General features: G+C 46.0%; 1 protein-coding gene across 1 annotated transcript in view; it reads left to right on the top strand.

The window, feature by feature from the left end:
* RAPGEF5 (Rap guanine nucleotide exchange factor 5) overlaps nucleotides 1-25,693 on the top strand; it is a 247,107-nt gene that overhangs the window by 123,595 nt on the left and 97,819 nt on the right. Inside the window, exon 9 of the mRNA XM_056800508.1 lies at nucleotides 941-1,066. Within this exon, the coding sequence (XP_056656486.1) occupies nucleotides 941-1,066 (126 nt within the window). The remainder of the gene's footprint in view (nucleotides 1-940; nucleotides 1,067-25,693) is intronic.

Genomic DNA, 25,693 nt, shown 5'->3' on the forward strand with positions numbered 1-25,693 from the left:
CTTGTGTGGCTGTTATTGCAGTGGAAAAAACAGTGGCTCCAGCTGCCTGGGAGCCCTTCATCATCCAGTGTGGTCCTCCTGGCCTCGAGAAGCCGGGCAGGATTCGAGCTCAGGACTGCGCCTCCATCTGCCTCCCTGCTCTGGCCTCTTTGGTGTCCCTGTGACCTTGGGCTCCTCTGCTCCTCCTTCCCTTGGGATGAGCCACTCCTTTCTGCTGCCCAGGCTGAGAGATGCAGAGCAGGGAGGGACCTTCCAAGTCCTCCAACCTCACTCTTTGCCCCACAGCTAAGAACCTGAGAGGCTGAGGAATCCCACCTGCTCCCCCCACAGCACTGCTCTCTGCCCAAGTTAGGCTCTCATTTGAAGGGAGGTGTGTCAGGGCAGCCTGTGGCTAGAGCCAGGCTGAGAGGGGGATGTCCTGGGTTCAAGTGTACCCTCAGACCCTTCCTCACGAGCCCTGCGGCTCGCTCCTGCCTTGGCATCGACACTAAAGGTTTCTAGGGGAGAGTAAGCTTGTCGCTGGTGTGCCTCAGGACAGACAGCCTCATGGGGGCTCCAGAGCCCAGACCGGCCGCTTCTGAAGGGGGTGACGTGCCTCCAGTGGCCTGGCCGGGCTATTTTCGGCGCTGCCCTCCCAGCTTTTTCCCTTTGGCGGAGCGCTTCCTGGCCAACTTTCCCAGGAGTTTTTAACCTCTTGCCAGGCTTTGCTTATGTAACAGGAAACAGGCTGACAGGAACAAACAAACGTTAGCAGGTCAGGGCGCACAGAGCAGTGACCGCCCGGGGCCGGCCGCCCTCACTCCTTCCAGGCTCTTGGGAGACGCGGCCGCGCCGTGCTTTAAGCCGAGCGCCCGGCCCGACATGCGCTCGAGCCTGTCGCGTCAGCATGTCCTGGGACTGCGGCTTCAAGTATCTCTTTGCTCTTTCTCCCACCCTCAAGGCAGGGGTGCTGTGCAAGCTCCAGGAGAGGGACGACCTGGGCCGCCTCGAGCTCGTCCAGAAGCTCACCAGGGAAAACTGCCCCTTCCTCCAGCCCGACAGAAAAGAGCCCGAGCAGCCTGACCAGGTAAGGGGTTTTCTTGGGGGGGCCCGGCGTGGGAGCGGGTGGCGGACGTGGGGGCGAGGGAGGGCATCCTGCGCTGCCCGTAGCCGCTTCCCCTGGTGGGCCGATTCGGCCCCTGTCGGGGGCTGCACGCTGGTGCCTCCTAGGAGGCGCCCAGAGCAGGAGGATCCCTTCCCAGTCCTCGTCATTTCGGGGGGCCCGTGGCAGGGGCTGCTGCTGGCTCTGTGGGTGACGTCAGTATGGGGGCCCCTGCTAACACAAGGGCGAGTCACTGTAGGGAGACTGAGGCTTGGTGGCTCTGAGGGAAAAGGAAGGGGGTGGTGGGGGTTCACAGCCTGGTTTGGGGAGCCCAGGGAACCTCCAACCCAGTCATTAAGTGGATATCTGCTGCGTTCCATCCGCTGTGCCAGCTCCTGGGAGTGTCGCATCGCCAGCGAGCATTTATTAAGCACCTACTGTGTGCTAGACATCGGGGGGCTATTGGGATGCAGCGCCCCAAATGGGACAGTGCCGGCCCTCAAAGAGGCCACCTGCTTTTAGGGGAGGAACCTTCGTAGAGAACGATGGCCGCCATTTTTGAAACCAGTACAGGGCATCCTGGCCAGGGGGTGAGGAAGCACCTGGTCAGGGATGGGAGCAGGTCAGCCAAGCCAGGTCACCTGAGGTTCTGGGAGGCAGAGAGGAGGAGGGAGGCCATTCTGGGCAGGCTGCCAGGTGGGTCGGACGCCTGAGAAAAAGCCATTCGGGCCTGGGCCGCTCCTCCATCCTCTGGGGAAGGGCGCGCGGAAGAACCACCCAAGAGGGTGCTCAGGCCCAGCTGTCCCCTGCCCCATCCTTGTTCCCCTCCCCCAGTTTCCCGTCATTGTCCCCCCTCCGTACCCAGCCTTGCGCCTCTGACTCCAGAATCCTGCCTTCAGTCCAACGCTTTTGCCCGGTGCCTGTGCCCAGGGCCGGCGGGCTGCTTCCCTCCTGGCCTCTCCCCCCTCCTCGCACTCCCCACCCAGCCCCGCTGCCGTGAGCCTGACTGACGGTGATTGGCCACGTCCCGAGGGGACCTCCTGGTTTCTAAGGCCCTCAACGGTCATACGAGATGTTTTTCACTCTTGGCTTTCTTGGGATGCATAAAAATACTTTCCTAACCGGAAGGATTTTCCTTCGTGCATGGCATTATCGCCCTGAGCTAACTCTGCCTCTCCTATCATCTGGCTGCCTGTCGGCCAGATGATTGTCTGAGGTGGGAGTGAGAGGCTGGACCTGGGATTTTATGGGGACCCTCCAGCCAAGGCAACACCCTCTCACCAATGCAGCTCAGCACCAGCTCCAAAAGCTACGTAGTCTTTTTTTTCAGTCTAACCTTCCCCTGGCTTAGTCCCCGTTTCTTCTTCTGTAAAATGAGGCACAGAGGACCCTTCTGGGTCTAAAAACGCTGTGATGTGAAGGACAGAGAGGCAGCAGAGCAGAAGAGGAAAGAGGAAGGCTACGTTCCTCTACCTCTAATCTGTACTCTCTGTGTCACCTTGGGCAAGTCATTTGTCATTTCTGGACCCCAGAAACCTCTTGAAGACTCAAATTACAAAAGAATTGCAGATTCTTACATGTTAGATTGCGAAATGGACGGGACCTTAGAGGTCATCTAGTCTGGCCCCCTTAATTTACAGAGGAGAAAACTGAGGCTGATAAAGGGGAAATGACTTGTCTAAGGTCAGGCAGGTGGGATTTGCATTGGTAGAAGGAATGTCCCCTCTGGAAGATTCTTCTATCATATTTCTCCCTTCTCACCACCCCCACCCACATACTCCCCAAGTAAAAAGTCAGCTTGATATTTTATTTTATCTAGAGTGAATGAATATGACTAAAAGCTTCTTTACAGACAATTCTTTTCTTTAAAATGTTTATTTATTTATTTGTTTCATTTAGAATATTTTCCCCTGGTTACATGATTTATGCTCTTTCCCTCCCCTCCTCCCTTCCCCCTCCCAGAGCCAACAAACAGTTTCACTGGGTTTTACATGTATCAGTCTTCAAAACCCATTTCCATATGACTGATATTTGCCCTAGGGTGATTACTTAGGGTCTACACCCCCAATCATATCCCCTCGACCCATGTGATCAGGCAGTCGTTTTTCTTCTGTGTTTCTACTCCCACAGTTCTTCCTCGGGATGGGGATACATTCTTTCTCATAAGTCCCTCAGAAGTGTCCTATAGAGACAATTCTTAATAATCTATTAAAAGACTAGTTTTGAACAAGCAGACATGCGCTGTTGGTAGAGCTGTGAACTGGCCCAGCTATTCTGGAAAGCAATTTGGAAAGATACCCCCAAAGCTATTCAAGGGTCCCCACAATATTGCTACTAAGGCTATGCCCTACAGAGATCAAAGAAAGAAGAAAAAGACAGACGTGTCCAAAATAGGTCCTGTAGCTCTTTTTGTGGTGGAAAAGAATTGGAAACTGAGGGAATGCCCATTAATTGGTCAACTGGGGAACAAATTATGATAAATATGTATGACAGAATACTGTGGTACTATAAGAAATGATGCAGGGGATGGTTTCAGAGAAATCTGGGAAGACCTGTGTGATGTAAATGGAAATGAGCAGAACTAGGAGCACAGTTTATCCAATAATAACAATATTGTAAAAATTATCAACTTTGAAAGACTTTGGGACTCTGATCAACCCAAGGACTCACCACAATTCCAGGAGCCACATGAAGAACTTTGCTGCCACTTTCAGATAGAGAGATCCAGATTAAAACATATTTTCTCTTTTTTTTCTCTTCCTTCTTCCTTCTTTTTTTCTTAGATGTGTATAATTCAGGAATTTGTTTTGCAAGATAATACATATTTTAATGAGGTTTAATTTGTATGCCTTCTCAATGAGAAAGGAAAAATTAAGGGAGGGAGAGCAGAACTGCAAATAAAATGTAAAAGGAAATAAATAAATACTTTAGGTTTATGAATAAGATCACAGCTCTAGAAGTGGAAAAGATCTCAGAATCTGACTGGTTCAGTCTTGTCATTTACAGTTGAAATTGACACAGGCAGGTTGAATGATCTGATAACTTCACATTTGGATAAACATCAAAATCAGAATTTGAACCCAGGTCCTCTGACTCCAGAACCACAGTGTTTTTTCACTCATCTCATTCTGAGGATCCTTAATGAGAAGACTATAAACCTTTTAGAATTAAATCATTTCTGTGAATGGAAAGAACTTTCACATTTGATGCTGTAGAAGGAAACAATTTGGGCTTTGGAGTCAGAGATCTGGGTGCTTATCCTGGGCCCACTTACTTCCTCCTTGTGAGCCATTGGGTGGGACACTGACCCTCCCAGTTTCCTCAAGTAAAAAATGAAGACATGGGTTTAGGTGCTAGAAGTCAAGACACACTGGCTCTGCAGGGATGGCTCTCTGCTCATAGCTGGGCTAGCTATGATGATCTCTCTGTTCCTGAACTCAAGACCTTTCTAGAGAGCAGACTATGCCAGATCTTGTCTTCCCCTAACAGATTTTGGGAGAACCCCAAACCCTTCCAAGCTAAGAAAAGGAGTCAAAGCAGAGCTCAAGTGGGAACACTGGGGCACAGTGCTGAGAGAAGGTGTCTAAGGACTTACTGTGTCCCCTACCCCGTCCATCATGGCATCTAAGTCAAACTGACAGTGTGGGGAAAGGTGCTTGAGCTGTGGCCAGCCTCCTTGTTTTACTGATGCCCAAAGAGCCCTTAGCTTGGGCAATGGAGGAGCCTGGCTTTTTTCAGTCCTGACTGTGGACTCCAGACCACAAACCTGACACTGATGCTAATGAGTTCTTGTTTATACTTGGGACCAAATTAACCTGAGTACTGAAACTACAAGTTCCTGCCGGACAGAAGTGGAGCTTTTCCTTTCAAAGAAGCTGATTTGGCTTTGCTGAAGGGGGGAAGAAGCCTGTTTAGGATTTAGTGCAGTCTCAAAGGGACTCCTCGAGGAGGTCAGGATGGGCTGCCTCTCCTCGGAGATCATTAAGCCAAGGCTGACTGCCTGCCTGCCCAGCGCATCAGAGAAGGGATCTCTGTTTGGAATAAGTTCATCGAGGGGCGCACTGGCTCTTGGCCAGACTGATCTATGGAGGTCTAAGAGGCATCACTGATTTTGAGCTGGGGCTCATCTTGGCCAGGCTCCTCATTTTAAAGACGAGGACACTGAAACCCAAAGAGGATAATTACTTATCCAAGGTTACACCACAAATAAGTCAGAGTGCTGGAATTCTATCTGGAGCCACTGGAGCCAGTGCCTTGGCGAGCCTGTAATTCTGAGTTTTCAGAATCAAGGTATTAAAACTGAGGCAAGAGGACAGATGGGGAGTTCAGTGGATGGAGAGCCAGACCTAGAGATTCGAGGTCCTGGGTTCAAATCTGGCCTCAGACACTTCCCAGCTGGGTGAACCTGGACAAGTCACTTAACCCCCATGGCCTAGCCCTTACCCTCTTCTGTCTTAGAACCAATATTCTGCACTGATTCTAAGATGGTAAGGATTAAAAAAAACTCTGAGGAAATATGTGCGAAAGCTGCACCCCACCCCTCCCTAGGCTCCTTTCCCAAATGGTCTTGGCCCTATTCCTCTCTGTACTTTCCCTATTTTCTTTGCTCAATTCCTGCCTCTCACTTCCTTCCCCTTTCCTCTGGAGTCATTAGCTTTGACAAGGGGAATTTGCTTGATGATGCTGGACCTGCTCAGTGCTGGGGTGGAGTCCCTGGCACTGGAGGGTGCTCTGGGTTCCAGTCCCTCTTTCAGGCAGCTCCATCCTGACCAGCTGTCCCCAGATGTTGTGTGGGTCACTGAGGTAGGAAGAGGGGTCAGTGTGCTGGCTGTCAGGACACTCCCCGCTCTGCTGAGGGATGCTTCCTTTGCCTGCCATCCTCCCCCTGATGAGGGCTGGCTTGTTTCCTTCGCAGAACGGAGAGTCATTTTCATTTTGACATGGTCTGCCGTGTCAGCAAAAAGGATAAAAAATACATGAAAATGAGGCTATTTCATTGAATTCAGTTCAGTCTGCTTTTACACTAACTGCTGTGCTATTTGCTGCCTTGGGGAAAGCCCTGGATTTGGAAGCAGAGCTGGTCATTGTTCTTGGTCCTGTCCTGCTCTTCCCCACCCCACTTGGGGTTTTCTTGGCAGAGATACTGTCGTGGTTTGCTACTTCCTTCTCCAGCTCATTTTACAGATGAGAAAACTGAGGCAAACAGTGAAGTGACCTGCCCAGGGTCATTCAGCTAGTAAGTGTCTGAGAACAGGTTTGAACTAAGGATGATGACTCTTCCAGACTCTAGCCCTGGTGCTCTGGCCACCGAGCTTCAGCAACAACAACACTAGATCATGCTACTTGTCCAGCTCCCTAAATTGTGCAAAACACTTTCCATGAGTGTTTTCAAGTGAGAACTGATTCTTTATAGCAACTCCGATGGGTAGGTGTGATTATTGACCCATTTTATAGATAAGGAAACAGAGGGGGAGAGGAATCAAGCAATTTGCTCAAAGTAACACAGTTAGGAAGTCGCCAAGGTCGGATTTGAACTGTTGGCCCCCCAGACTTCTATCCACTTCTCAGAAAAGCTGGCATTTGAGATGCTCCCACCTCCCTTTCCAGGTTGATTTCACAAGGATTTTCTCCACACACACCCATTCCTGAACCAGAATGGACTTCTAGACATGCGTGCTTCGTATAGCACTCCCCTGCCTCTGACCATCTCTTGTGCTTGCAACTTCTCCTCTTGGGAAGCCCAGCTCAGGGGTGACCTCGGGGCATCTCAGGGCTGAAAGGGACCTCAGAGAGAGGCCGTGCCTCTCATTTTGCAGATAGGGAGACTGAGGCACACGGAAAAAAGCAACTTATCCAATATCAAATAAGGAACTGAGTAATAGAGCTAGGATTAGAACCAGTCCACCATTGTCCTTGGTGGCAGGCTTTGAGCATTATTCAACTTGTGAATGTTATCTCAGCTCACCTCCTCCTGCCCCACCTCATCAGGGTAAAGTACTTCAGGTCAGCAGCTCTGACTCTGCTGCTTTGTTTCCCCATCGCCAGGCACATGGTGGGTGCTTAGGGGCTTCCACATCAGTAAACGCCACTTTAGTGAAGCAGATGATTAGTAGCGCCACTGCCACCCTATGAAGAGTTCCAAGCTTAGGTGGTAGAACGAATGACAAACGAGCCCTGCCTAGTTAAGGGAGATTGGCCAGTCCAGCAGGTCAGAGGCATCTGATGGCCGCCTCCGGCATCAAAGGTGCCCTCTGACAAAGCTGGAGTGGCTCCCTGGCTGTGTGTGCTGAGCCTGGGCAGGGAGCTGTTCGTGGTGATGAAGCAAGAACTGCAGGGGGAAATGGATGCATGACCAGCTCTTCTTCTGCCCTGGAGGGTTTCCTTCCCTTCCCCACCCAGGGTCCTTCCTGCTCGTTCCTCATTTCCTCATCAAATCCTGATTCTCAGAAAGGAAACTTTTAGTCATCCAATTAGGAAACTTCATTAAGGCACCTACTGTGTTCCAGGTGCCAAAAGGCACTTCAGATACAAAGACAAAACAAAGCTTTCCTGGACCTCAGGGAGTTTATGTCCTTCCAGGAAATAGAATTTGTAAACAGATAAGAAAATCCGAGGTCTTTTCAGTATGGAGAACTGAGGAGAATCATAGCACCTCCTCAGGGCTGCTGTGAGGGTCGAATGAAATACTATGCAGAGAGGGCTTAGTAAGTCTCAAAATGTGATGTAAATATGATTACTGCGACTACTCCCCCAACTTACTCAAGCTACTCCTATCACATCTATCACTACTACTACTACCACTACTACCACCACCACTACTACTACTACTACTACTACTACCACTACTACTACTACTACTACTACTACTACTACTACTACTACTACCACTACTACTACTACTACTACTACTACTACCACCAGTACTGCCACTACTACTACCACTACTACTACTGCCACTACTACTACTACTACTACCACTACTACCACCACCAGTACTGCCACTACTGCTACTACTACTACTACCACTACTACTACTACTACTACTACTACTACTACTACTACTACCACCAGTACTGCCACTACTACTACTACTACTACTACTACTACTACTACCTCTACTACTACTGCTGTTACTACTACTGCTACCACCATCACTACTACCACTACCACCACCACTAACACCACCACTACTAACACCACCACCACCACCACTACCACAGCTACCACTGCCATCAAGGGGATCAGGAAAGACTTGCTATAGGAGGTGGAACCTGAGTGGAGCCTGGAAGGAAGCCAGCCAGGGTTTTGAAGAGGTGGCATGCATCCCAATATGCCCTGCTGCCTTGGTAAAGCCCCAGGAGTAAAGGATGTAATTGCTTGTGGGCTCCTTGCTAGAGAGCTTGAAAGAACCAGTGAGCACCCCAGGTCCATCCATCCTCAATTCCTCACTTCACAGTTGAGGAAATGGAAGCCTAGAAAAGGTGAAATGACTTGTCAAAGTCCCACTTCGGGTCAGAGTGCAGATGGGACCCCGAGCCTTGTGACTGGCCACCGTCTGAGGCTCTCTCCCTTCTGCAAGGCTGTCTCTAGAGCTTCAGCAAGATAGAAGTAGATTGCTTGTCCCAGGGCTCTATTTAGGAGAGTCCAACAGAGGGAACAGAGAGGACAAGCTGGCCTGTCACGAGGAGCGCAGCCCGGACGGGCGTGGCTGTGGGCAGCTCACAAGGGTTCTGGACGATGCTGGGTCTCTGGGTGGCTCGTCCTTCCTCGTGAGGATGGCAGGATGGTCCACTCGGAGAACCTACTTACTTGTATTCCTCCAGCCTCCATCCTGGAGCTTTTCTTTTGTCCTCTTGCTGTTATACCTTTCCCAAGACTGACAGTTGTGTTTGCTCAGGGCTGTCTGAATGGTTTTGGCTTCAAACTTTGTTATTCAGAATGCTTTGTGAATGGAGTTTCTCCTAAGCAGAAGAAACTTGCTCACTCCTGCTTCTTTTATTAACTCCTTTAAAGAAGGGATGGCAGGGACTGGGCTTCTGGCTTCATTCATGCCGGGAACTCCCTAGAGAGGAGCCTCCTTCTACCAATGGAAGCCAACCCCTCCTTGTGACTTGGCCTGGATGTACTGGCTGGAGAGGCTCTGAAGCACTCAGTTGTTCAAGGCTCACCCAGCCAGGAGGTGTTAGAGAGGAGATTTGCACCCAGGACTTCCCACCATCTCTCCATCCACTTTGCCTATTCTGCTTCTCATGTCCTCTCGGCAAAGGAAATCATGCCAGCCATATTCATATATATATATATTATGTGTGCATATGTGTATGTAAGTGCATGTATGTTAGTGTGGATGCATGCAGTGCTGCAGAGCCCCCAGCTGGACCATCCTCTTGGGGGTTTGCTCCCTTTCCAGGTTTCCCTGGATCCCATTGGCTCAGCAAGCATTTTTTAAGCCCCTGCTATGGGTGAGGCTTGGCGCTAAGTGCTGGGCATACGAAGAGGGGCAGAAACCAGCCAGAGAAACCGAAAAAAACCAGCCCTGGCCCCAAGGAGCTCAGAGTCTACCTAGGGAGGCAAGTTTGCAAATAGACGTGCACCTGAAATCTCCCCTCGATAAAGGTGGGCTAGTCTCTGTGGGAAGACATGAGAGAGCATGAAGGGGGAAGGGAAAGGCTTCTAGGAGGTGCAAACCTGGGTCATGAAGAAAGCCAAGGAAGCTTCAGCAGTGGTGCCTCAGTTTCCCTCCTAGCCCTTCTCCTCTCCCAGAGAGCAGTCACACACTCAAAGAATATTGCTTTGGGGTTTTGTTTCTTTTTTTTTAAATGTTACCTTCTATCTTAGAATCAATACTAAGGATTGATTTCAAGACAGAAGAATGATAAGGGCTAGGCAATGAGAGTGAAGTGACTTACCCAGGGTCTCAGAACATGGAAGTGTCTGAGGCCAGAACCCAAGTCCTCCTGACTCCAGGCCTGGGTCTCTATCCACTGAGCCACCTCACTGCCACACAAATAATATATTTATTTTTAAATCCTCACCTTCTGTCTTGGAATCAATACTGTATATTGGTTCTAAGGCAGAAGAGTGGTAGAGGCTAGGCAACAGGGGTTAAGTGACTTGCCCAGGGTCACAGAGCTGGGAAGTTTCTGAGGCCAGATTTGAACCCAGGACCTCCTGTCTCTAGGCCTGACTCTCAATCCACTGAGCTACCCAACTGCCCCCAAATAATACTGTTTTAAAGAAAGAAGAGAAAAAAATCAGCAAAACCAATTAATATATATATATATTTTAAGTTTGAAAACATGCACTATTCCATATATGTGTACATCCCCCTCAGCAAAGGGGGCAAAGGGTGTTTATATATATATATATGTATATATATATGTATATATAATACTTTATATAAGCAAAAGCAATGCTGTGACTCTCAGAGAGTAAGGAGAGATTGGGGGCTGGGCTGGATGAGGAAGATTGTAGTCATGATAACCACCCTTTGTACTTCATACGTGGAAATAGATATAGATTATAGACATAGTTATAGACATAAATATAGATATAGACATAGATATAGATATAGACATAGACATAGATATAGATATAGACATAGACATAGACATAGATATAGACATAGACATAGATTTAGACATAGACATAGATTTAGACATAGACATAGATATAGACACAGACTTAGATATAGACATAGATATAGACATAGACATAGATATAGACATAGACATAGATATAGACATAGATATGGACATAGACATAGATTTAGACATAGACATAGATTTAGACATAGACATAGATTTAGACATAGACATAGATATAGACACAGACTTAGATATAGACATAGATATAGACATAGACAAATCTATTTGGTCCTCATACCAATCCTGCCAGCCCAGGACTGCAATGCTGGGTGCTCATCTGAGACCCAGAGACTTTCATCAACTGGTTCAAGGTCTTATAGCTAGAAAATGCTGCAGGTGGAACTTGAACCCAAATTATGTTGACTTTCAGTCTAGAACGCTGCCATGTAGAGAAGGGCTCACCAGTTTTAGATTCAGGAAGATCGAAGGTTCTGATGAATTGTGTAACCTCAGGCAAATCATTTCCATTCATCTGAGCGTTGCTTCCCCTGTCTGTAAGATGAGAGCTGGACCCCTTAGAGTCCTTTTCTTCTTCCCTGGTGAAAGTTCAGCAATATTCCATTGCTGCTCCTGTGCTGTCTGATGTTGGGCTTTGAGTTAATGGCGTCTATCTGCAGAAATAACAGTTCTCAGGTAAATGGCGTGCTTCCCATTCCCCCAGCCTTCCAACACGATGGGAGGAGGGGAGAAATATCAGCATTTCCTTTTCCCTGTGGTCCTTCCCCTTCCCCTCTGCAGGGCTCCCTTTACATGGAGACTGGCTCTGGAACTTCATGGGCATGGAGGACTACCAGAGGAGCAGATTCCTCTGCAGCTTAGAACTCCAGAGAGCCGTCCACAGCCCTAAGAAAGCTTGGGGTGAGTTATTCAGCTCCCCCACATGTACCAGGCACTGTACTAAGTGCAGGTTATGAGACTTGTCCAGTCACACAGCCAAGATGCGGCAGAAGCAGGATTTGCGAGATGTCTCTAAATGTGCTCATCTCATGTTTCTTTCGAGCTACTGCAATTCTTCTTTGCTCAGAGCACAGAGCCTTCTTAATGTGAGCTCATCCTGCTGCACGAGCCTGTGCCAGTGTCTTCTGTGTCCCACAGTCAATGCCGGGGCTCTTCAGAGAGACCTTGACTGTGTCCTTCCTCATACCTTTCTCTGACCTCCCCAGCAAAGGTCTCCCTTGTAGTATTGCCAATGACTGCTCTACCAAACTCTCTTCAGAACACCTTCAGGAAAGAGAAAGCCACCATGCCTCAGAGCAGTCACTGCCCTTTGGGTCATTCCTCCTGGTCCTCTCAAATATTTAATAGCAGAGCTAAGTCTTCTCTTGGCCTAGGAATAGGATCTTTGGCCCTGGTGGGCATGCAGGATGTTTTCGTTGGGCAGATAGCCAATCATGTAATAGATAAGCTGTATGTCCTGTCTGTGAACTGCCTTCATCTTGAAGAGTCCCCTGGGTCCTGTGACCAAGATGCCGGACATAGAAGGAGAGCTCGGGCCAGTGGACATTCTCTCAGCAAAGGGCTTGATGAAGCCACGCTGTCCCTTAGTTATCACTGCTTCCCTTCCTAAAGACACACGAGCTCCATCTTATCGGCACATTCCTGAATTTTGCCAGGAATTGAAATCAGAGTCTCCAAAGTCTAGTTGGAATCTTCTGGCTTCTTTTCCTCCTGCCCAAGTGTGTGGAGGTTTAGGGTTATGTGTGATTCTTGAGAAAAAGACATTCACAAAAAAAGGTTTTCATGTAGGATGGTGCGCAGGACCATTTTCCTATTGGAATGGGATGTGGGAGGAAAGAAATATTCCATCTGGCTTCCAGCTGCCCTAAATGCTTTTTTAAGATAGCAGAAATAGCAAGTTGCTGGGAAAAAAGATAAAAGAACAGGACAGAATTTGGTAACATTCAGGACATATTTTTCTGTGAAATCATCAGTTCTGCGTCCATCTTTTGCCTCAAACATGGCCATGTTCTCATTTGGGTGATTTCCACAGGATCTTCTCCGGACACTTGCTAAAATCATCTCATCTGGGCTTGGCACCAACCTGGCTCGGTCTGTGGGCGACGCCACTGCCCGCCAAGTCCACCTAGAGAAGGGGAGAGTCTCTCTTGCCAACACCTCCCTCTCGAATTGAACAAAACAAAGAGAAATGAAATGTTTCCTTCTACGTAAGATAATTAAATTAACGAGCCCCAACACCCTTAACTGATGCTTTTAAATGCCATTCTTGTTCTGTTCCAGGACCAGGGGCAGATTGTGGGGGAAGTGAGTCATAGAGAATGAGAAGAGAAGAATGGGCTGGGGGCACTGGGGAGGGAATAACAAAAAGGGAGCAGAAAAGAGAGATCAGGGAGTGAGGGAGGAAGGGAGAAGGAGCTTTGGCTGGCTTCAGAAGGAGGGAGCTCCATGCCTGCTGAGTCATGCAAAGAAGAATGCTTAAGTGATCTCGGAGGCTGAGGGGAAAATGTGTTGGGTGAGATGGGAGGATCTAGCCTGGCAGTACTTGGCACCCCTGATGCTCTGACCTTTTTGGCCTTGGCCTTGACCAGGGTTTATGAGAAGTCATTAAAGCTGCATGTTCACACCCTAAAGCTGGAGGGCTTCTGGTGGCCTCTGAAAGGGAGAACTAGACTGGAGACTCTCAAATGGGATTTTCACGTGGATTCTACCCTTGACTTGAGACTTGCTCCAGGAACTCGGTGCCATCGTTTGCTTTGTGTTGGCTAGGTAGCTGTTGAATGAACAAGCACTGATAATAGAATTGTAATCTTTTTTTCATGGTCAAAGTAAAGAACATATGATCACCCTAGCCAGGAGGGGTTTCTCATGTAAAAGGTAGCTTATCAGACACTTCCTGGCTGTGTGACCCTGGGCAAGTCACTTAACCCCCATTGCCTGCCCTTACTGCTCTTCTGACTTGGGACCAATATTGATCTCAAGATGGAAGGTAAGGGTTGTTTTTGTTTTTTTTTTTAAGATAGATTGGTGCAGAGGAAAGAATGATGGATTTGGGTCTACCTGAGCCAATCATGTGCTCTCCTGCTTATTTCCCTGTCAAAACAATGGAGTTGGACAAGAATGTCTCAGAGCTTCTGACCGCCTTGAGTGCTGAGCACTTAGTAAGTGGTCCAGAGTTATTACTTTTAGGGATGACAGGGAGCTTAGAGGCAGGAAGGGCTGGATTCAAATCCTGACTCTGACACTTACAACCTGGGAGATGCATTGCATGTCTGAGTTAAAGCAATTCTCAAGGAGTTATCAGTATTCTGGGATGGTGGTTGTTGGCTTGGTGAGAGGGATTTCTTCTCAAGGTTTCCCCAGACTGATTTTACAAACACGTTGGTCCATTTTCCTTTGGCCTTGAGTGAATGTAATTGGGAGTGACACGAGGCAAACAATTATGTACAGGATAAATTGGAGACCATCTCAGAGAAGAGGCAGGAAGATTCAGAATAAAAGATCCCCAGCACATCCCACAATGCCTAGCACAAGAGATGGGGGATAGAATGTCAATTTCATTGGTTCAGGGAACCCCCAGATCCCTCGATCCAGGTCAGCACCTTTCCGACACCTTCTTGTCTAAGAGAGCTGCCTCGAGTATTGAGTGCACGAGAACCTTGTCCAGAATCATGTAGCCAGTATAGATTCGAATTCTGGTCTTCCTGATTCCAAAGCCAGCTTGCTATTCATGATGGCAGCTTGCTTCTGAGGCCCCCACATCAGGAGGGGGTTAAATAGGTGCTTGAGGATTATTTAAGTAACACAGCTGGGCCTTTTATTCCTGGTCCTTTGACCCCAAATTCTACCCCTTTCATACCGTGTCCCTGTTGGCCAATCTCTATGGATTAAATCCCATGAAAATATCTTTAGCATGAATTGTCCTTGATTTATCGGCATGGATTGATTGGAAGATGTGTTGCTGTGACCATGTTTCACGAGGGAGCAGGACATTTTAAAGCTGATGGGAGTGGTGATTCCCATCTCTGAACTAGACAGGCAGTTACAAAGATCCCCCCAGATCCTAAGAGAGAGAAAACCAGCCTCAGTCATCTCATTGCAGGCAGCACAGGTTCATGAGCACCAACTCATTCATTCTGAAGGTCTTGGAACAATCATGAAATGGATGACCAGGAAAAAAAATGAAGCAGTCCCATGGCGAGAATGAGAGATAGTGAAGGGACAGATAGTTCATGCTGCCTGTGAGTGTACAGGATGTTGTTCTAGCTAGAGAGGAGCCCAGTATGGTGGGGCCTTATCACGTGGTCATGCAGGCTGGGGTGGGTTTGTAATCTTTCAGAGGGAATGCCCGGATGGATGAGGTTGGAAGGACTCAACAGGACAGCATCATGTGGTTGGCAAGAGTGATGTGATCAAGGGCAGTGAAACTATGGAAATAGGAAGAGGGAATCTCCTAACAACATAGACAAGACTAGATTTTTTTAATGGGTAAAAATAATGGCTTATGTGTAAAGACCCTCATTTACATGAGCAAAAAAAAACTGAACAAAGCAGCTGTCCACTGATTGAGGGATGACTGAAAAACTTTATTGTATAAGAATCCAATGGAATATTCTTGTGCCATAAAAAGGGTGAATATGTAGGATATAGCAAGAATGGAGGACTCATGTAGAATGATTTAGAACCCAGAGGACACCCTGTTAGACTGTAATCCTATAAATGAATGCTGAGCTATGTGATGAAATGCACCTCCCTCCTCTTAAAGTAGGGGAATTAGGCACTGGATGTTGCATGTGCTGTCAGGTAGAATGGATATGTTGGCTATTTACTGTTAACTTTTCTTTTTATTACAAGGGAGAATTCATTGTATGGGTAGGTAATATATTGGAAAATGCCATTGACATAAAAAATCAAAGGCATCAATTAAACTTAAAAAATTACAGCATGTATTAGATGATTATTTTAAACCCTTACCTTCTGTCTTGGAATTAATACTGTGTATTGGTTCCAAGGCAGAAGAGTAGTAAGGGCTAGGCAATTGGGGTTAAATGACTTGCCCAGGATCACACAGCTGGGAAGTGTCTGAGACCAGATTTGAACCTAGGAATTCCCATCTCTAGGCCTGGTTCTCAGTCCACTGAGCTACCCAACTGCCCCCTGTATTGTATGTTAAAATGAGAGATGGTGGCAGGATTGCGTTGGACTCTAGTCACATGGGTTGGGATGGAAGACCAAAGAGACCATGAAGGTTTTGATGTCATCAGAGGCAAAATATTCAATCTGTGAAATGAAGGAGAAGAAAGGTAGATAGAAAATGGAGGAAGCTCATTTGCACTTGATAATGAGATTTCTTTGAAAGAATAGAGCAAGATGTGGAAAGTCCACTTTCCTGTGGAAAGTCCACTTTTAGTGACCCACAAGCTTGCATTTGCATTGTGACTTGCTTGGAAGATATGAAATATAAACTTTTCCCTCAGATTAAATAGATCTTGTTTCCATGCCAAGCCAATAAATCTGACTCTCCTCTCCCTTAGGGTTACTCAATGCCTTGGCAAGCATAAGAGATCTGTATAGACCTGAGAAGCCTTCACCACACCTTGGAGAAATCCTTCTTAATCAAGATTGGAGATGGCTTTAGGTCTAGGCATCCTTGGCAGCTTCTTATGCCTTCTGGTTCAAAGGAGAACTCCACCCAGCTGAGTTTGCTGGGCTCATTATTGGGGAGTGGATAGGGCATGTGCCTGAGACAATAAATATGTCCCTGAGGGTGGGAGGGAGGGTAACAAGAGGAGGACACTCCTGTGTTTCTCATGATCTCCCAATGTGAATCATCTAGAATGCCCTGGACAGGGCAAAGAAAACCCCAAAATTGAATGAATAGAAGAATATGAAGAATACCATGAATGTCTCTCACTGGTCTCGTTTACATCACATATATGTGTCCAAGTTTGAGTTCATCTAGTTCAGAGAGAGCCTAAGATGAGATCTACTCGGATCACCTACTAGAATCATAGATTTTTAGAGTAAAGGGAGACCTCAGAGACCCTTGGTTTCAACCCATACATGAAAAAGGATCTCATTGACTTTCTGTTCTTCAAGTGGTCATTCAGCTTATACTGAAAGCCCTCCAATCAAACAGCAAACCTTTATTAAGGGCTAATTTTGTGTCAGGTACTGAGTTAAGTACATGAGAGAACCCACTACCTCTTGAAGTGCCTTCCAGCCATTAAAAAATTAATTTGTATTGATTTTTTGTTTTTCTTTTCAACACCTTAATCTCTGAATATATCCATCTCCTCTCCTCTAGTTAGTGAACATTGCTGGTAACCAAAAATAAAAAGAGAAGAGGGTAAAAAGGCAGTTTGGCAAAATTAAACAACACTTTGGGTGAGCCTTACACTGTGATTCATCCTTTCCTTTATGTTATCCACTCATTTAAAGAAGAGAAGAAAGTGCATCTCTTCTTTAGGGGTTGGCTATTTTAATTAGAGTGCTCACTTTTGGTGTTGAGGTAGGAGTGGTTTCCACCTACATGGTTCTGGTCATCTAGATCTTGGTTTTTCAAGTTCTGTTTATTTCAATCTTGCATCAGTTCATATAAATCCTTTCATGTTTTTCTGAATTCTTCATATTCTCCATTTCTTCTTTTTTCTTTTGTTTCTTTGAATTAATTTATTTAGTCAATTTAGAACATTATTCCTTGGTTACAATATTTACATTATTTCCCTCCCCCCCTCCCCCTCCCCTTCCCATAGCTGACACGCAATTCCACTGGGTATTACTTGTGTCCTTGATCAGAACCTATTTCCATGTTGTTGGTGTTTGCACTAGGATGTTCCTTTAGAGTCTCCATCCCCAACCATATCCCCATCAACCCATGTGATCAAGCAGTTGTTTTTCTTCTGTTTCTAACTCCCACAGTTTTCCCCCTGAATGTGGATAGTGGTTTTTCTCGTAGATTCCTCTGAGTTGTTCAGGATCACTATATTGACACTAATGGAGAAGCCCATTACATCCAATTGTGCCACAGTGTATCAGTCTCTGTGTACAATGTTCTCCTAGTTCTGCTCCTCTCATTCTGCCATATTCTCCATTTCTGCCAGTCATATTCTCCAAGACAGCCATTTGTGTGAATACCTTGCAGCATCAAAAGTGACTTTGTTGCCAGGCTCCAAAAGGATCTTACCTTTGGATTCAATCTAATTAGATAGAATTTAAGAGATAAATGGAAAAATTTTGCATTTAAATACAAAAAAATCGACCTCATTTAGCATAAAACAGAGACGATGCTGAGAGACAATATCTTATGAGAAAGATCTGGAACTTCTACCAGACAGTGAGCTCAATCCAAGCCATCAGTGTAATGATATGGCTGCCAGAAAGGAGTAATGTGAATGCAGGCTGCTTGAAGAGGAGGCAGAGCTTCCAGACTTGAGGTGGGACGGTTTGACACTCTCACTGTCCTCTCTCATCCAAAGCATTAGGATCAGTTCTGGGCACCATTGTTTGGGAGGGACAATGATAAACTGAACAGTGTACAAAGAAGGGCAACCAAGATGGTGAAGAGCCTCAAGAATCTATTGAAGACAATGGGCTTTCCTAGCCTAGAGAAAACAAGACTCTAGGGAAGCATGATAATGTTTACAAAACATTTGAAAGGCTGTCAAATGGCAGAGAGATTAGGCTCATTCTGTCTGTTCTAAGTTACAAGAAAATAATTTCTGTTTGAGGGCAGGAAACCCTTCCTAGCAAGGAAAGCGGTCACCAGGGAGGATGGACTGCTTAGAGAGGTGGTAAGGTCCCCATAAGGGCTTCAAGAAGAGACTAGATGACCATATATCAAATATATACCAGCAGTGATTCCTTGTGTGTACTGATGGGATGATAAGGCTGCTGAGATTTCTCTCTTCTCTTCATCTCTAGTTCTGGGAACCAGGATAGCAATGGCCATTTTTTAATTTCCCTGAAAGCTTTGAGTGGGTTGATAGAGAATCAAAAGTGGTTCCGAGAGTTCTAGAACAAACTGGAATCCAGTCTCACCATTGGAAGGCCCAAGTCTTTGGGACTACCAGTCCCTAGTTATTATTCTTTCAATTGCTCCAGATTTGGGCTGGGAACTCAAAATGTTAGAAAGCAAATGCCAAAAATTACTTTTATATCTAATTGGGAAGGAATAAACATTACTGAAAGAAGAAAGACTTGGGTCTAAGCCTTAGCAAGATCCATAAATTCTGGGATCACTGCAGACAAAAGAACCCAACCCCTAGCTATTTGACTCGTTCTGTCTGGTTTCACTGGAACCACACTGGCTTCAGACATGTAGAGAGACACAAGTTGCCCCCAGTATAGTATTGCTGTAAGAAAGACACATGAAAACTCTAAAACCCTATATGAATTTCAGTTGTTATTCCCATCTTCATCCTCCACCTTGTCAGCATGGGTAACATTGGGTTCTCCAAAGCAGATTTAATGTTTGTCAAAAGAAATAAGATTCACTTATAAGATCATAGATTTTAGAGCCCGTAGGACCTTAGAGATTATTTAGCCCAACTTGTCCATTCTTTTACAGATTGTTAAATGGAGTTCCATAGTTCTAAGGAGACTTTCCCAATTGCCCCAACCCCCACCAGCTAATATGTAGCAGGGCCAGGATCAGGTCTTTCTTTGGATTCCCAGCCCAGGCTCAGAAAGATGGTATGACTTGTCCGTGGTCCTAGAGCTGCAGTCAGAGATGAGATTCAAGCAAAGATTGCAATAAAAATCGCTGAATGCTGGCCACTTGAAAGAAAGGCTAGTTAATCTGATTGCTTGTTTTCTGACCCAGAGATCAGAGGGCTACACAATTTGGAGAGGGGAATGGAGAGGAGACAGTACGTATAGTTTCCACACAGGCCAGGTTCAAGATAACCTGCGTAAATGGATAATTCAATTCTAATTTAGAAAGACATCATCTGGGATTTGTCTCTTACGGCAAAGGACAGAAAAGAATCACTTAAACATTTGTTCTACACAGTTTATTTCCAAGAATGAAAGTGGCCCAACTCTCAGAGAGCTTACCTTCTCCTGAATGTTCTCTGATATTCTGTCTTTTAATTGGACTGATTTACTCTCGCTTCAGATGACAGATCTCCATGTTTTTAGGCATTTCTTCATATAATATGCATACCATTCAGATATTTGCCTAACTAGGCTTTACTTCTTTTCCTCACCCATTTCCCACATTCTCTTGCTTTGTCAGGAGACAGGAAAAACTCAGTAGATGTTTATTATTATGCCAAGGAAAAACCCATGGGAATAGTTCATTATCCTCAGTTTCTGCTTATGAACATGTGCTGAGAGGCTCATTTCTTTCTGTCTGGGTTATATTTAGTGTCCTACCTATTTGCTGATGTACTGGGGGTTTTGGTGCTTGAACAGAAATTTCATGTTATTGTTCGTTGGTTTATGGTTCAAACCATTGCTTAGGGAAGGCATCAGGCCAGTGTGTGGTCTAGGCATGAGGCAGAAAATAAGGAAACCTCGGTTTGAATTCCAGTTCTTCTACCTAGGAAAGGATTGAAATGGCCTGAACTAAAGGATAATTCTTTTGAGTTCAAATTTCAAAAGTGTGTTTGTAGTAAAACTACCATTTAGGTAGCTGTGCAACTTTAGGAAAATTAATTCCTCTCTCTGAACCATCAGCCAACAAATACAGAAGTTTAAAGTGCTTTCACTTCTGTTAAGGTGAGATTTCCTAACTGGTCATTGAAACACAAAGGATCTTAGAATTGAGTGAGCTAATACAAATCCCCTTATTTTTTACAGGTAAGGAAATTGTGACCTAGGGAGGTCAAGTGATTAGTCCAATGCTATATGCTATATGATTAGAAAGTGCCCATTCTTGGGGGAAGCTGGGTAGCTCAGTGGATTGAGAACCAGGCCTAGAGATGGGAGGTCCTAGGTTCAAATCTGGCCTCAGACACTTCCCAGCTGTGTGACCCTGGGCAAGTCACTTGCCTAAAAAAAAGAAAAAGAAAAGGAAAGAAAGTGCCCATTCTTGAGTGAGACAATTAAGACTCAAAATAACTATGTGACTCACCTGAGATCACATAGGTAGTGGAGCTGGGATTTGAACCTAGATCCTGGGTGATTTTGTCAGGATGGGGAATTCTTGGTGTGGGAGCATTCCCTCCCAACACAGACCACCATCACCATCCCTCAGTGACTTGATTAACAAATCCTGGGGAGTTTCATAATGCATGTAGAGGTGAAGTCACTTACCCAGAGTCACAGCTATTTAAGTGTCAAAAACGCCTGTGAACCTGGGTGTTCCTGACTTCACACTTGGCACTTATCTTCTATACCACAGTGATGATTTTTATCCATAAATTAAGCAGGTAATTTTCCATGAATGGATTAGATTGTGGTGAATTTAGCAAGTTCATTCACATCTGAAGTTTTTGTTTTGATGGGGTAGCATGGAGTCATGCTGGTTGGGGAATCATCTCTCTGTTGGGCAGAGAAAGATCTGTGTGGGTCTCTTGGTCTCAGTGTCCCCATGTGAACAAGGAAAGGGGTTGGTGGAGAGAAGTTCCCAAGAGTCTGCTTGTTCTGATCATCTCCCTCTTATCACTGTTGAAGGCAGAAATTCAGCACCCTTTATACTTTGAAGCCAATAAGTTCTTTTCTTTTATGTCATCAGATTCCTTAGCAAGCTCCAAGTAGCCACTTCATCCCCTGCTCAAACTGTGTGCAGCCGCCCAAGTATCGTTCTGTTCTTTCCTGGACTAAAAATACTCCCATGATGGGAACTCCTAAAAATTCCCTCCTCACAAGATGGTGTTGGTGGCGTGCAGATGGCTGAGGGAGGGAACATCTCTTTCCAGAAGCTTCACTGATGCTAGCTTGTGAGAGACAGGTTTCAATCCAAACTCTCCCATGAGCACCTGTCACTCTTTTTCAGATGACAAAATACCCTAAATAGGACAGAAACCAGCCATTGCCATGCTTTGATCAACCCAAGGAAATGGGCAACCTCATTGGTTACCCTGAACTTGATTCTTCCATGAGAGTAGCTAAAAGGTGTTCCCTCTCAGCCTTACCTTTGGAGGACCAGTGATTTCTAGATTGAAATTTTATGGAAATACAAACAAATTAAGTGATTAAATGATTTTGAGATCGCAGAAAAGGTAACTGGTTGAGCTAGGATTTGAGTTCATCAGACTGAGTTCTGTAATAGTATATTGCCTCCTTCTAGATTTAGCCAAAGGATCCCCTCTTCCTCTTCTCTCATTTCTACGCTCTCTCCTTCAAAGGGATTGTGGATTTCTCCCATTCACATTTTCCTTAAATTAGTCTATATTCATGTGGGGAAACTACATAGTATGGGGAAAAGGTTACTGAATTTGGAGTCAGGAAGACATGAATTCAAATCCCATCTCAGACATTGACTAGTTCTATGTTCTAGTTTCTGAGACTGTTTACTCATCTGTAAAATGGAGATAATGGAATTTTTAATGGGATCATAGATCTCCAGCTGGACCTCTACCTTTGGGACTGACTGGTCCTCATTTTAATGAGAACCAGGCAAGGTTAGTGATTTGCCCAAGGACAAGCATGAGGAAAATATCAGAGGTAGGATTTGAATCTAGAGCTTCTGACTCCAAAGCCTGTTTTCTTTCTACTTCTGTTTACATGTCTCTATCTCAGTCTGTCTCTCTGAGATCTAGTGAGAATGCACACAAAGTGCTGTTGTTCCTACTCCGCAGAATGGAAGCTCATTGAGGGCAGGGATTCATTTCTGGTTTTAGCTTTGCACCACACAGCAGAATGTCCTGTATAGAAAGCCTCATTTTAGAGCTGAAGCCATCTAGCCTAGTCCTCACATTTTACCTGTAATAGAAAGCCAGCCAATGAGAGCCCAATCTTGGTCAATCTAAATGTGTGGGTAGCACACTCGGAAATAGAGTCCCCAAGCTTTTCCATTACCTACTGATAAGGACCCTGAATCTCAGGGAGGCTGTGATTCACCACCCCTGCCCTTCCCAACCCCGCCTCCCATGGTTGTTGTTAGTGTCTGTTGTTAGAGTTGATAAATCTTGTCAAGTGCTCCATTCTCATTGTCCTATGAAAATTCTAAGGAGCAAAAACTTGTCAAGACTTTGTTATTGTTCTCCAATCTTGTATGGTAGCATGGTTCTATGGCAGCTGGGTTCTAGAAGGCTATGCTATTAGAACTCAAGTTCAGGTAAGTCCTAACAAGTGGAAAAGGATTGAAGTATAGAAACAGAAATTGGACTCTGTTTCCTATGGACAAAGTGAGCTAACACCATGGTAGACTCATCACCAGGTTGGCCATAGTGTGGTGATGGGCATTTCAGCCATGGCAATTGGTGGAGCCAATCAACCAAGTGATGGCGCCATGGCAACCTCTGAGCCAATGACATCTCTGATGCTTGTAGCATTTCCTGAGAAGCATGGATGATCTCCAAACCAATGGGCTGGGATCCATTTGTAAATCTTCAATGCCCATGACCATTCTAAGCATGAGAACCCAATTCTCTTTGCCTCTGAAGTCAAGAGATATCAGAATTTGTCCTGTGCTTGTGATGCCAGCTAGTTCTAAGGAAACTTCTCAGAACCTCAGTTTCCTCATCTATATAATGGGAATTAGGGTACCTTGTTCTTCTCTCTTCTCCTAGTACCTTTATACCTAGTAGATTTTTTCTTCCTTCAGTCTTCCCTTCCTTTTATCCTTTCCTATTTCTCACACTAAGACAGAAGAAGCTTGGCCAGGACCTGCTGCATTTCTCAAATTTGCCTGAGCTTTAAAGGATCCCAAAAGCACTTTCTGTGCCTTGGCTCATTCAGTCTGCACCACTACCTCATGAGGTAGTCCCTAAGGGTCATATTACCCCCCCCATTCTACAGATGGGGAAGTTGGAGCTCAGAGGGTTAAACTGAGCACTGAAATTATTAGCACAAGACAAATCCACACTCAGCTCTCTCGATTCCAAATCCGGCACCTTCGAGCCCCACCCCAATGCAAAGAGAGGATGTTCCCCCAAGTTTACTGTAGAGTGCAATCATGAAGACTATTCTTGTTAGAGACTGCCCTGCACACATCGTCACAAACACTTGGAGGAGTGCACAAGCATGAAAAAACAAAGAGTGTTTACTTAAGATGCTTTGCAACTCCCTGCCCACAGCCCATGTGACTTAGCCGTTGCTATGGTAACACGGAATTTTTCATTCCCCAACTTGCATAAATCCGAAGGGTGCCCTTGTTAATACGGCCTCAGCCTCCTTGAAGTTTGAAAAAAGGGAAAATATTTGGAAACAGTGAAGAAGCACACCTGCCCGGCCCTTTGGCAGCTTTGGTACCTCTTCCTGGATCCTCTGATCAGAGATGTGCTGATGTAGGGGAGAACAAGATGTGAATGAGTTTGAACAATCCTAGCCTGGAGGAGGAAGAGAAGACTTGGGGGAAGGAGTCTGTGCCTAGTAGCTGTCTATAGGTGTTAGGAGAGCTGTCCTGGGCAAGCAAGCGGGATTAGCCTGGTTCAGCTTGGCCCCAGAAGGCAGAGCTAGGAACAATGGAGGAGGAGAGTGGGATGGCGTTCCCAAAGTGTAGAGGATGGGGAGGGAGCTCCCCCTCCTTGGAGGTCTCCAAGCCAACGTTGGATGATGACCTTTTAGGAGGCTCTTCCAGCCCTTGCTAGGCTAGCTGGCCTCTCTCACTCTAGGAACATCCCACTGAACTTTCAATGGAGTAGGAAGAACCTCCGAAGAGACACCAAGGCCACTGGGTGACTTATAAAGGGCCACTTTTAAAGGACTATTGAGTTGTTCTGATTTTCAAAGGTTCCCTGAGATGCTACCATGAATTATTTAAACCCCAGGTGAGGACTATGACTGTCCCTGCCATGTGGAAACTTCATTTAATCACAAAAGTAGTTTAGCCTTCCTCCATCCTATTCATGGCGCCTTCCAGCTCTCTAGGGGCAGCCTCTGTCTTGGTTCTCCCTTCCCTAAGGACCGCCAGTGTTTGGGAAATGATAGACTTCTGGTGGGCTAGCAGGGAATCCTGTGGAGCGGTTCCGTTCCAATTATTTCTGTTAAATCTCCCCCAGGGTCAGAAGAAGGCCATGGGCATGGGCTGCCCCTTTCAAGATTCTGTATGTAAATAAGTGGGTGCCATAGTACTACCATCTCATTCTAATGAAATAAATACATATAATGAATAATAAATAAGTGAAAGAAAGCTGGGCTGGAATCTCCAGGGAATCTGAGTTTGTCTAGAACTTGGAGATCCGCAGAACGTCATCCGTTCAGACACTGACGTCCAAGGCACGCTCCTTCTGGAGTCTCCGAGGCCGGAAACTTCCCGATTTTCCTCCCGTTATCCGATTGTGACCAGGAGGGGCTTCCCATTTTTCTCTTTAAAAAACTAGCTTCATTGTACCCAGTGACAGCAATATTGGGGAACGATCAACTGTGATCGACTTGGCTCCTCTCAGCAATACAACGATGAGGGACAATTGTGAAGGACTGAGGATGGGGAAGGCTCTCCGGCTCCAGAGAAAGAGCCGTGGGAGTCAGACGCAGACCAAAGCAGACAAATTTTCGCTGTAGTACAGTTGGGGGGCGTCTGGGCTTGACGTTCTTGTCCTCGCACAAAAATGAACAGTATGGTAATGGGTTGTGCGTGATAATACACGTATAACCCAGATCAAATTGCTCGCCAACTCCAGGAGGTGGAGGGAAGGGAAGGAAGAAGACAATTTGGATCCGATAACTTTGGAAAACATATGTGGAGATTATTGTTACATGTAATTGGTGAAATAAAATGTCTTCCTAGTAAAAAAGAAAAGGATGGTTCAGTCATCTGACTCCTGCAGATGACCCTTCTTCAGACTCCCTGAGCAGTCAAGGGAATGGGCTGGATGTATGTTCTCGAGGGACTCCTCCAGATTCCCAGATGAGTTCCACACTCTTTGGCTGTTACTCAGAGACAGCAGCCACAGGACACTGA

Source organism: Monodelphis domestica, chromosome 5 (assembly GCF_027887165.1).
Source record: "Monodelphis domestica isolate mMonDom1 chromosome 5, mMonDom1.pri, whole genome shotgun sequence".
Taxonomy (NCBI): domain Eukaryota; kingdom Metazoa; phylum Chordata; class Mammalia; order Didelphimorphia; family Didelphidae; genus Monodelphis; species Monodelphis domestica.